Source organism: Erythrolamprus reginae, chromosome 2, assembly GCF_031021105.1.
Source record: "Erythrolamprus reginae isolate rEryReg1 chromosome 2, rEryReg1.hap1, whole genome shotgun sequence".
NCBI lineage: Eukaryota > Metazoa > Chordata > Lepidosauria > Squamata > Dipsadidae > Erythrolamprus > Erythrolamprus reginae.
In genome coordinates, this window is record NC_091951.1 from 87,703,022 (window position 1) to 87,715,764 (window position 12,743).

Below are 12,743 nucleotides of genomic sequence, written 5' to 3' on the forward strand. Positions count from 1 at the left end.
GTCAAGAATCATGTGGTACAACATTTAATGATTGTCATAGGGGTCAAATAAACAATGAAGAAGCAATATTAATAAAAATCTTAGGATATACGCAACAAGTTACAGTCATACAGTCAACATGGGAGGAAATGGGTGATAGGAATGATGAGAAAAACTAGTAGAAGTGCAGATTTAGTAGAAAGTCTGACAGTGTTGAGGGAATTATTTGTTTAGTAGAGTGATGGCGTTCGGGAAAAAACTGTTCTTGTGTCTAGTTGTCTTGGTGTGCAGTGCTCTGTAGCGACGTTTTGAGGGTAGGAGTTGAAACAATTTGTGTCCAGGATGTGAGGGGTCAGTAAATATTTTCCCCGCCCTCTACAATTCAACCTTGAGCTACAAATATTCTCTTGTATTGATAAAGTTACTGTTAGACACTCTGGATTGTGTCCAACATTCCATTTCTTCGCTTTTTAAAAATGATACTAATAATGACTTACTTGCTATATGAAATTAAGTATTAAGATCACAAGGAATTTCTACTATGCAAGCCCTGTTCATTTTTACTAGAGTAAAAGGCAACATGACAGAATTACGTGTGAAATTGGCCAATTTCCCTTAGATACTAAAATTTAGAGTCATTCAAACATAAAGAAATGGGAGAATTTCTTCTCACAGCACATATGAATTCACAAATAGACCGGTTTGGCCCAGTGTGGACGTACCTGTAATGGTGGCTGCTGGTGGTTCAGAGAAACATAGCAATGGTAATGTGAGGCTCCGCCCACATGCCCAGATGTTACCATCTTCTTTTTTAACCCTCTCAGCATGCACAAATGCTTCTGCACATGTGCAGAGGGTAAAAAAGCGCACACAACAGTGGGCACGCTTCCAAACCAATAGGGAAAGTAAGTAGATTTCACCATTGAAGTAGATAATTACAATTTAGCTCTCTAGACAGATTCATGGAGCATACTGCTACAAATAATTTCTTGATATCCTAAAAATATCTCCTTCAAGGATGAGGAAAGCACACTTTTGAAGAAAAATTGCATAGTGCAATGAAAGAGGACCAAACTCATACTTGCTTGTAAGAACTTGTTGGTTGCTGTAAGAACATAATGCTAAACTTGATAGGCCATTGATCTGAATTAATTTTTGTCTTTTGTTATGCAGTTACATTATTTTCATGTACTGCCTTAAGAATACATATTTGTGTAATAAATTACTTCCAAATCCTGAACTACCTGTCACCCAACCCTTGGGCTGGATCTAGAACAATGTGCTTGCTTTCCACTGAACACACAAAACTAAATGTGTTGCAGGAAATGGTTCTAAAAAAATCTGAGAAAACCAACTCATGACCACCAGACTGCTATACTGCCTGAACAAAAATAAAGACCGAAATCTCATTTCTCATTATCAGATTGGTTATGGACAAGGGTTTGGGAAAAGATTACCAACTGTTCCTAAAGGTTGGCAGACTAGATGGATCATGAGGTCTTTTTCTGCCGTCAGTCTTCTATGTTTCTATGTTTCTAATGCAACAGTTTCCTAAGATAGCCATGCAAGACTCCAACAATTTTGGAACTGCTGATTAAAAGTGCCCTGGTCAACTTGATGATAAGAATCTTTGATTCAAAGAATCTTTGATTCTGTGTTAATTTCAAAGGGGCTGATATAAAGTAATTTTTAGTTTCTGCTTAATTTTATACCAATTAAGTTTCACATAAGCACATGCCGTATTTCCCTACTATGATAAAAGTCGAGGGCTAATCCACCCTTTCTCTCTGTGTGAGTCAAGAGCACAGCAAATGCTTATGATACAAGCAATGCCTGACTTTCTCCTGTGACAAATATATACTGGGATATAGAAGTAGTAGAAAAAGTAAATACCAATGTTTGCATTTTATTTAAATAAGTCTGGAAATAAATAGAAAAAATATAATTTTTAGAATCAGTGCAGAAGAACTATGCAAGAAAGAATAAACATTCTTATAACACAAAGCAGTTGCTATAATGCATAGTAGAGATTTTCTGCTTTACATATATATAGTAAGACAAGAAAAACTCATTACCAACCTACTGAAATTGCTACATAAATTAAACCAATCGCCTAGAAGTGAGTACGAATGTAAGCAAGTGTTATCTTAAGTGTTCAGTGAATCCAGAATATGTCCTAGGTGAAATGAATTTGAATATGTCCAAGTTTAAAGCCTGCTGCAATGCTTCCGTTTAGCAAGAATCCAATACTGGAATACTTTCTGCTGAAGAATCAAATGTGAATTTGAGTTGTTTTTTCTCCAGGCAGTGACTGACCTGATTCCTTAATATAGCTGCATTTTTATTCATTTTTAAAAGAAAATTAATAAAGCATGATGTCCACCAGTGCTTTCTTTACTTCTGAACAAACACAGGTCTCTTTTTTCTTTCATTTCTTTTATTCTTTCCTAGGTTTTTCTGATTCTTTTTATATAGATGCAGAGAGTTAAGAGAGATAAACTCAAATAAAACATCACTATGATATTTCTCAGGCAACAAATCAACATTTGTCTGATTGTGTTTTGTAGCATTCTTCTCTCTTGTAAAACAGTCCTGAGAAGGATTAAATTGCAAAGGAGAAGCAGAATATTTCTATTCTGATAGAACTTTCTTTTTTGCCATCCAGGAATGTGTAATATCCCTTTTGCAAATAGAGCTATTGTCTCTTTTTCATGTTTATCACAAATTTCTACATGTCCTTGACAAAATGCTTTTCTCTTATATTGGCAATAATAGCAAATAATGGCATTCTTATAATCCCATAAGAAGATGGATGCTTCTTGGAACCACAGATAACATCAGGTATTGAAAACATCCACAGGATGCATGAACTCACATATCACCTTCACTTACTTGCTTACAGATTCTGCTTAGGGGTGGGTTCCAACTTGCCTCGCTGCTGGTTCGCCTCCAACTGTGCCCCACGGGTGCACTTTGTGGGTGCATGCATGCGCAGTGCAACCTCCCCAAATCCCCCCCAAAAAGCGAAAAACAAAATGGTGATGCATGTGCAGTGCCGGAAACTTGGCTTCTGTGCATGTGCAGAAGAAAAAATAAATAAAAACCATATAGTTTTGAGTCCTTCCAAGCCAGTCCATCTCTCTTAGTCAAGGTATTCTCATTGTCTATGAACCATGGGTCGGTTGGGAACACCTCCTTCATGGTCACTGTCAGCTTGTCCTGGCTTGCATCTGGTTGTTGTCCGTTTGATCCCGGGTGGTGACTTGAGTGGCTGATTGCAAGGGGAGAATGATGGCATAGACAACTTCTTCCCTACGACTATAAAATTGGGGTTTTCTTTATGGGCATCTGCTAGTAGTTTTTTCCCACTGGGATGTACTGGAATGTACAAATACTTTGAATTTGGACTGTTTGAAGTACAATGCCCAGCCGACTTCTTTAAGAGATAGTCCTAGGGGTTTTTAGAGCTTTGAGGTTTTTGTGATCAGGCCATACCTCAAAGGGCATTTTACCCTAGAAAATGTTTCCAGGAGAGGAGAGCCCAACGGACTATGTAGGCTTCTTTCTCTCATATGGCCCACTTCTCTCAGTGTCAGGGAGTTTCTTTGACACATAGGCACAAGTAGAAGCAAATTTCTACCCTGGGGGTCTTTCTGTAGGAGTACGGCTGCCATGGCTGGCATCTACCTAGATGATGAATAGCCACTTTGGGTCTTGGTGTTGGATAATCGCTCATCAGCAAAGAGTTGTTTTAGTTTCTCAAAGGCTCTTTGACAGTCCATTGACCAGGAGAGTGTTTGATTTGGTTGTGGCTTCGCAACCTCTGTGAAAGCTACCTGTAAAAGTTTGCAAACTCCAGGAAGCTTTGGAGTTGCTTGCAGGTTGAATCGAGTTTGAAAGTTTAGTACCGCTTTTATATATTTATATATTTATATTTATTAGATTTGTATGCTGCCCCTCTCCGAAGACTTTTACTTTTCCTGGATCCATTTCCACTTCTCTGCTGAATATTTGGTAGCCTAAGTAATCAAGGGAGATTTGATAGAATTCACATTTTGACATCTTTGCATAGAGCTTAGCTGCAAGTAGCTTTTTCAGCACCCGTTGCACCAGTTTTAAGTGCTCCTTGAGAGTTTTGCTGAATATGAGGATATCATTAATGTAGACCTTCTCTTTGGCTAAACGGCTTAGCATGTCCTTCATGAGTGGGAGGGATAGGTGTTTCCCATGTACATGGCATTAAGTCCATGAAAATCCATGCAAAGCCTACCCCCCACACACATACACATCTTTTTTTTTACATAGTACTTCTCCTCCCAATTTTCCACACTAGAAAATGTGGCAGGCCTGGAGGCCTACTGAAATGACTTCCAGGCCTGACAATTACTTTAACTTAGGTTTCTTCTAAGGGTTGGTTGTGTTCTCTTTTTTATATATGATTTCATTTTTTTAAAAAATTATTTATTTATTTATCTATTTATTTATTTATTTATTTTGTTTGTTTGTTTGTTTGTACTTATATACCACCCTTCTCCAAAGACTCGGCAACTCACAATGTATAAAAGCAATTATAAACTAATCTTAAAAAGCCCAAGTCATAAAACCATAAAACTGCACTCATTCACATCAGAGTCATGCTAATGGCCGGAGCAGAGTGTTAGAGATCAACTGCCCCAGGCCTGCTGGAAAAGGTGAGTTTTTAAAGCCTTCTTGAAGGCCAGGAGAGTGGAGGCAGTGTAAATCTCTGGGGGGAGTTGGTTCCAGAGGGTTGGAGCTGCCACAGAGAAGGCCCGTCTGACAGGACCTGGAGAAGGCCGACTCTGTGGGCTCTGACCAGTCACTGGGATACATAAGGCTGGAGGCAATCCCCTAAGTAACCTGGTCCTAAGCCATGTAGGGCTTTATAGGTAACAACCAACACTTTGAATTGCGTTCGGAGTCCAACCAGTAGCCAATGCAGTTCGCAGAGTGATGGAGATACATGGGCAAATCTTGGTAAGCCCATAACAGCACTCACAGCTGTGTTTTGGACTAGCTTCAGTCTCCAAACATTCTTCAAAGGTAGCCCCATGTAGAGAGCATTGCACTAATTAATCCTCGAGGTGATAAGGCATGAGCGACTGAAAGGAGAGACACCCTGTTCAAATAAGGCTGCAACTGCGCACCAGGTGAACCTGTGCAACCGTCCCCCTCGCCACAGTTGAGAAGTGGTGTTCTAAGCTCAGCTGTACCCATTTCCCACTTCACACCAAAGTTGCGAACCCTCTCTGAGGAGGTCAAAAGTAACATTTTAATTGCAACCTTCTGGGAGTAACCTATATGTGTGATTTCATTTCTTTTAATTGCAGCCACTAAGGAATTGGATGGCCTCAATATTTAAATAGATGATAGGTAGGTAGGTAGGTAGGTAGGTAGGTAGGTAGGTAGGTAGATAGATAGATAGATAGATAGATAGATAGATAGATAGATAGATAGATAGATAGATAGATAGATAGATAGATAAATTTTATTTATCTCCGTATTTTTTATATATGCATACATATTTTAAGACATAGCTATTATGTTTGGGCATGTATTTTGTTACACTATATGCACTTTAACTAATGTTACATGAAAAATAAATTGAACTAATGTGGATAGTTTTGGTTTTCAAAAAGTGTGTTTATATATGTCAGCTGAAATAATCTTAAGACAAATTCTATGTAAATTCTATGTTCTATGCAACAAATATATACATATATAATTTTCTACTAACAATTGACCTGATTGACCATTGTATTGTTGTGTAACTATTCTTAGCAAAGATTAAATAAAATCTTGCTTTTCATCTCCATGCATGAGTCAGAGGTAGCTAATATTATGCAGCAGCTAAACAAAGAATTTTATCTACTATATTTTCCGCTAAAAAAAACCCCAAATAACAGTATGAATCAGAAAATAGGAAATGTTTATGCCTTATACCAAAAATATAGTGAGAATAAACATATTACGTATCCAGTTCATGCTGTCTGATCAACAACTTTAAAAAAGAAAAGTCTTTCTATCTTTTATCAAGTCTTTAGTGAGAGAGATTTGATTACCAATAGATTTTTCAACAGCTCATCAGATTTCCCTTCTCCTACCCTTTGTGAACAGAACTCAATGTTAGGTTCTGAGAGTTTTGCCTAAAGAAGATATACTTTGACCAGCTGGTATTGGGTTGCATACTGTTGCTGCTGTTATTCAATCTTTCCATTGCTTCTGGCTCTTTGTGAGCCACTAAACATCAGTCCTCCACGACTGTCTATTATATATCCCAAACATTTATGCTTTAGCTTTGCTATTAGTGCTTCCATTGAGCCATTTGCTTTTATTTCATCTGCTATTGAATTATTTGTTTTTGCATAGTACAGTCAGTTCTCATATAGTACAATGACTCCATTGTTAGAAGCCCTCATGTTATATAAAATTATACAATCTGAATAAGAGGTTTTATGGAAAAAATAGAGTTGGGACAGACCACTCAAGAATGAAAACTCATCTGTAACCAAAACACACTAAATAATCTAGTATTTCTCCTAATTATCCATAACATCACCTCATTCAGACATCAATGGGTGGTTTGTTTGATGAGCTGAGTCTTGAATGTAGTTTTTAAAATTATTTTACTTTTGAAAGAGGGTCTTTGGAGTACGAGGTATGGAAATTTAAAAAAATAATTGCGCAATGCAATCTTTAACATATGTACAATTAAGTACGCATAATACTGGGTAGATCTTGTAGGGTTTTTTTGTGACTTTTTAAAAAAAAACTGTCAGGGAGATATCTTGTTTCTTTGCTTCTTCATACAGCATAGGGAAACCAGGGTTGTTTTACCTTACAGCAGGTCTGCTATCCATCTATGCAAGCCATTTATTGTTGCTTTATGTCTGTCACTTTATTTAATTCTTATTGCTGCAAACAGGAATGGATAACTGCTTAGACTCACAGTCTCAAAACTCAAACAAGCTACCGCCAAGTAAAGACGTGAGTGAAAAAGTAAAGAATATCATTCAACCTTTCTGAATGAATATTTATTTATTTATTTATTTTTATTTATTTATTTATTTTGTCAGGAATGTATTGATGGTATTCAAAGATATAACAATATTTATATACATGATACTAGTAAAAGAGAAACATTAGGGCAGGGGACGGAAGGCATGCTGGTGCACTTATGCACACCTTACTGATATATAGTATCATACATAACCCCTTACTGATACATAGATAATGAACAAGAAGGACAAAAGAAGGAGGGGAAGAAAGAGAAGAAGAGGAGGAGGAAGAGGAAGAGGAGAAGCAGGAGGAGGAGGTGATGGTGGTGGAGGAGGAGGAGGTGGAGGAGAAAGGAGAAGAAAATGGAAGAAAGAACTGTGATTATCAAAGGTATATTTAATGCACAAAACATACCTGAAAGCAGCATTGGGTCTTTGTCGATGGATTTGCGGACTTGATCTGACTCTCCAGTTAAAGAGCTTTCATCAATTTTAAGATCGTTTCCTTGAATAAAAACTCCATCACTAGGTAGTAGATCACCTATCAGTAAAATCATAAAGAGAAAATCTAATTTGAAAAGGTGTGTTTATTTTGCAATGTATGAAGCTTCATATCATACGTGTACTGTATGAAACTTCCTTACTCCAGATTTCCATAATTAATGTAAAGGTAAAAGCTCCCCGGCACATACGTGCTAGTCATTTCCAGCTCTAAGGGTGGTGCTCATCTCCGTTTCTAAACTGAGGAGCCAGTGCTGTCCGAAGACATCTTCCTGAGGCCAGCATGACTAAATGCTGAAGGCTGACAAAGTACTGTAACCTTCTCACCAAAATGGTCCCTATTTTTCTACTTGTATTTTTTACGTGCTTTCGAACTGCTAGGTTGGCAGAATCTGGGACAAGTAATGGAACTCACTCCATTACAGAGTGAATCTACGGAGAGGGGCGGCATGCAAATCTAATAAATAATAATAATAATTATGCAGAGCTGAGGATGCAAATCACTGAACTGCCTTGGAACCTTCTGATCGACAAGCTCAGTCTCTTAGCCACTTAGCAATCCAACTAAAAATATGCATCTTCTGTAGCTATATCTTTAGTAAGTTTATCAGAATACTACCACCTGGTGATATCTATAATTGCTCACTCTCTTTTTCTCTCTTGTTGCTTATCAGCCTATCAATGCTAAACAGCCATATATACAGTATATTGGTTGACTGGATCAATCTGGAGCATATTTTAGCATATGACAAGCAGTTTTTTAAAGCTGATTACTCTATCCTTCACCATGGCATCATACTGCAACATCTGACTGAAAATATCCATATAATCCAAACAGGATTTCACTGACTAATGATGTGCATTTGTCTTATCTTCAGAAGAAGTTTGCGTGATAAACTCAAAAGTATTTCTGTAGACAGACAGCTACTGTTGTCTGTGCATAACCTTTATGACAATTCCAAAATAAAAGATTTTTGCAGCCTAAAGAGAATCCAAGCCAAGCAGGTGTGAGAAAGGAGTGCTTTTGATTCCCTTGTTTAATTATACATTAACTTTCTTTTGGTCAAAATAACTAAATTACCACATCAGCAGCTGAAATTAGCCAATATTCCAATCCTACTGTGTATAAAAAATGCAGTGCTTTTATCACAAACTTCAATTGGACTTAAGCAAACCTTGAGTACCTTAGCTAATTACTGTTCTGTGAAAGCACTAAAAAATCAACTATTCAAAAACTAAGATCCCAGTTTTTGCAAAGCAACATGGAGTGCATACAAGGAGGTTAAAAACCCAGATTATACAGCAGAGAAATTTTTCAAAAGCTTAGGCATGGTGTTCCATTGTTTTACTAAATGCAGTGCACGCAAAAATTATGTTATCCAAAATGCACAAAAAGCAGTTATTTCCAAGCATATCTGAGCGGTACTGAAACTTTATTAAACCAAAGGACAACTACAATTATTGTTTGGCACACAGTTGGATCCTGTTGTGGTTAGCTCTGGCCCAGCTCCTGCCCCAAGGAATGTGGGGGTGGAGGTGGGGGAAACATCCACATGTCACAGGCCTGTTTTGCTCCCGATAGAGTCAACTAGTGAATTTACGGATGACCAAGGAAGTGTGGGTGTGATGAAAGAGGGGGGCTTGGCTGACAGCCCAGGAGGAGATCAATCTTCCTTATCTTCATTGGATTCGTTGGATTCAGATGAGGAACATGTGACAGACCCACGCATACATAGAGCTATGCATAGGAGAGAACAACTTAAGACATATTACAGGAGATAAGAGAGGCCACCTGTGGTTGGGTGGGGCTCCAGTAATTAGAGCTGTTGATAAAATAGCAGCGTGCTGGCTTGGCCATTGTGGAAGATTATCTGATCATAGTTTGTCAAGATCGTGACTTGCTGTTTCCTGATTATATTCAGGACTTTGTTTGAATTCTAGGACTCTGGACTATAATTCATTGTGAGTGTATATCTTCGTGTGGACAACAGTAGCTGTGAGCCAATTCCCAGTTACTGAGTTAGTAATTGGATTCATTATTAGACTTCATTCTTGGATAGTCTTTAAAGTGTGCCTTGTTTGTACAAGAAATCCCTTTGAAGTTTAAAAGGAAGTTTTTTTCTTCTCTTCTGTTGATAAAGAACATTTACTAGCATTCTATCGTGTGTGTGTGTGTGTCTGCTTGGATTAATCAACCTGTAATTAAGGGCGGGTGGCACACGCTGGCAGAACAGATCCTTCAAGTTCTTTTGCTCTAGTAAAAAGAGCTTAAACCAAATTTTTAAAGATGATATCCAAATGGCTCTAGTGTTCCTAATGTAGTGTTAAAAAAGGAGACAGATTTCACCAAAGTTGAAACATGCATATAAATTTGCATTATTTCAGACTGTTCTTTTTAGAATGTCTGAGTTCTTTCCTTAATTAGAACAATTCTTAATTAATATGAAACAGGATAATTCTACCAAAAATCCTATCTCTAAAGAGAAAAGGATATATAGCTATAACGTTTGTAAACTAAACTTGATATTTCAAATTATAGATTGATACAGGAAGAGATAGAAATATGTAGATATGTCTTTTGTAAATTATAGCCACTGTAATTGCTTCATATGTTTTAGATTGCTTTCCCCATCTTGGCTGTTTGACTTTAGTTTAGAAATGTCACCTCAAATTTCCTTAATAAGCAATTAAGGAATTAAGGTCGCAACAGTACAATTCCACTATGTGCTGAACCACAGCTGAATTTTGGTTCATGTCATGGATGAAAATAATATGATCATGTTCATGTTGCAGCAAGCCAATATAAATATATAGAAAAGATTAAGCATGCTATTTGTTTCATTGAGAAAGACAGAAATGGGGTTCTTGACATTGGGATGTTCATTGTTCTTATCAGTAATATCCTCAATTTCTTCATTAAGGATGGATGCTATTCTGCAACCACAAAATTTCATGATATGAAGCAATGTTGCTTCTTTTTGTCTTCATTAAGTTTCTTCCTTTGCATCCCTATCTATTCTTCCTCAAATTATCCTTCAGTTGATTTTCACTAGCATGGTACCAATTGTTTTGTCCCAGCGACTAACACCCCCCCCCCCCCAGGAAACACGCACTGGTTTTACAAGATTTAAAATTTTACTTCTAACATTTTATGAGCAGTGAGGTTTGAATTTAAAAGTCCAGAAAATCAGGAAATAAGTCTGTTTGGTGCTAGCTGCTAATTAGCATTCCAACAACAGGCCAGAGTCCAAACAGAAACCAAAACAAACAAATCATTTCTTTGATCACATATATCTCATTCATGGACTTACTCTGAGTTGGCAGTAAACCCAGATGTAATTAGTCCAACTTGCCATTTTATAATTCATCATTTAAACAATAATATCCAAGAGAGAGATACAAACGAACAGCTAGAACAACATGAAAGTTGATTTCCACACTGAATCATGACATGCCTAAACTTTAAATAGTCTACAGGCATGGTCAATTGTTCTACAGATATATTCACGCAGAGACCTCCTTTTGCTTAACCATTCCTGCCTTCAAGCAGCTCTCTGTACCCTAGCATCAAGAAGAGGCTCCTCCTCTTCTCCTGAGTCTCTCGTGTACATCTTGGGAAGTGCAGAAGGCCCTAATTGGCTTTCAGCCTTGACACCACATCTTCTCCGACCTCCTCACTATCGGACTTGGGTGCCAGATGCATGGACCTTTGATACCATGCCACAAAGCTCTCTCAAGCCTCAGGATCCGTGACTAGCTGTGTGGGATGTGGACAGGCCAAAACACCAACTAGTGATTTTATCTACCAATCTGAGCTAGTTCTTTGATCACTAAATATAATATTACGTTATTCCTTAAAATTCAAAAACAAATTAAACATCTTTTCCAAATAATTGATTATGTTATATTACATTTTTTCCTGTATATTATAAGGAATCGGCCTTAAATTTATTAGCAATTATTTTCTTGCTACTATTTAATAGGTTATAAATAATTCCTAGGGATTCAGACATACATTTTCTAGAAAGTATACAAAAAAAGCATACCATATTTGACTTGTGCAATGTCACCAACTACAATCTCTGCTACTGGAACCTGAATTACTTGTCCACCTCGGACTAGGGTAAACTTTTGTTCTTGTTCAATACGACTCTGAAGTCCACGGAATTGCTTCTCTTTGCTCCAGTCATTAAAGGCTGTAACCAGCACCACACATATAACTGAGAGCAGAATGGCAGCCCCTTCAATCCAACCAGCTTCTGCCTCACCTTCATCTTCACCTCCTCCTGAGGCGGTAGCACACTCTGGAGAACGACAACCAAAAATAGGATATTACTTGAAAATTATGAAAACTTTAGAATTTTAATTTTTAATATTGCAGATTTTGATAACGTATCATATGTTACAGTTAACACTATGGGATCTAAGACGGCATTTTATAGAAACTAGGAAAGCACAGCTAAATTTCTGCAAATGGATTATTAAATAAATCTAATTATTAGAAATACCAACCTTCATCAGTGGTGTTTGAGAGACAGTTTGATGTAGTAGTTAAAGCACCAGTCTAAAAATTAGAAGACTGTGGGTTCTAGTCACTTTCACTTACCTTAGCAACCAGTTCGGAACTATGAATGCACGTAAGTGTGCACTCACTTTGCTCATGCACAGTGCTGCTGCACATGCGCAAATCATCTGTGATGACATCTGGATGGGTGGGCAGAGTCTCCTACCACTGTCTCTACTGGTTCGCCCAAACCAGGGCAAACTGCAAGCAACCCACCACTGGTTCTAGTGCCACTTTAGGCACTAGTCATTGCCTCTCAGCCCTAGGAAGAACGCAAGGGCAAATCATTTCTGAAAATCTTGCCAAGAAAACTGCATGGATTATTTCAAGCCATTGCATTCTTTGTGGTCCATAGCTGGGACAGAACAATTGTTAGGATTCAACGCTGCTCAAAGGCACCCAAATAATACCTTATCTGAAATTTTGCTGTCCAAGAGGCTTGGCTACAGAAGTAGAGAACTTTGGATACTTTATCCCAGCAACTGTTGAAAAACTATCCTTATATATTAAAGTTGGAGGTCTGACATCATGAGAGACGAGTAAGGAACAGATCTAAGAGTATTCTCTGGTATTGATGAAAGAAGCTATGACTAAACAAGATCCTCATTCTAAATGCCACTGATTCATATTCACGGATTGGCCAGGAATGGCAGAAACAAGAACTAAATCTGATTACTCTACTC

At 37.7% G+C, this 12,743-nt stretch overlaps 1 protein-coding gene across 4 annotated transcripts in view; it reads right to left on the reverse strand.

Moving 5' to 3' along the window:
- ATP2B2 (ATPase plasma membrane Ca2+ transporting 2) overlaps positions 1-12,743 on the reverse strand; it is a 169,218-nt gene that overhangs the window by 95,665 nt on the left and 60,810 nt on the right. For all 4 annotated transcript variants that reach the window (XM_070735780.1, XM_070735779.1, XM_070735778.1 and 1 more), the window contains exons 3-4: positions 11,543-11,800; positions 7,411-7,536 (exon numbers count right to left, since the gene is read on the reverse strand). In XM_070735780.1, the coding sequence (XP_070591881.1) occupies positions 7,411-7,536; positions 11,543-11,800 (384 nt within the window). The remainder of the gene's footprint in view (positions 1-7,410; positions 7,537-11,542; positions 11,801-12,743) is intronic.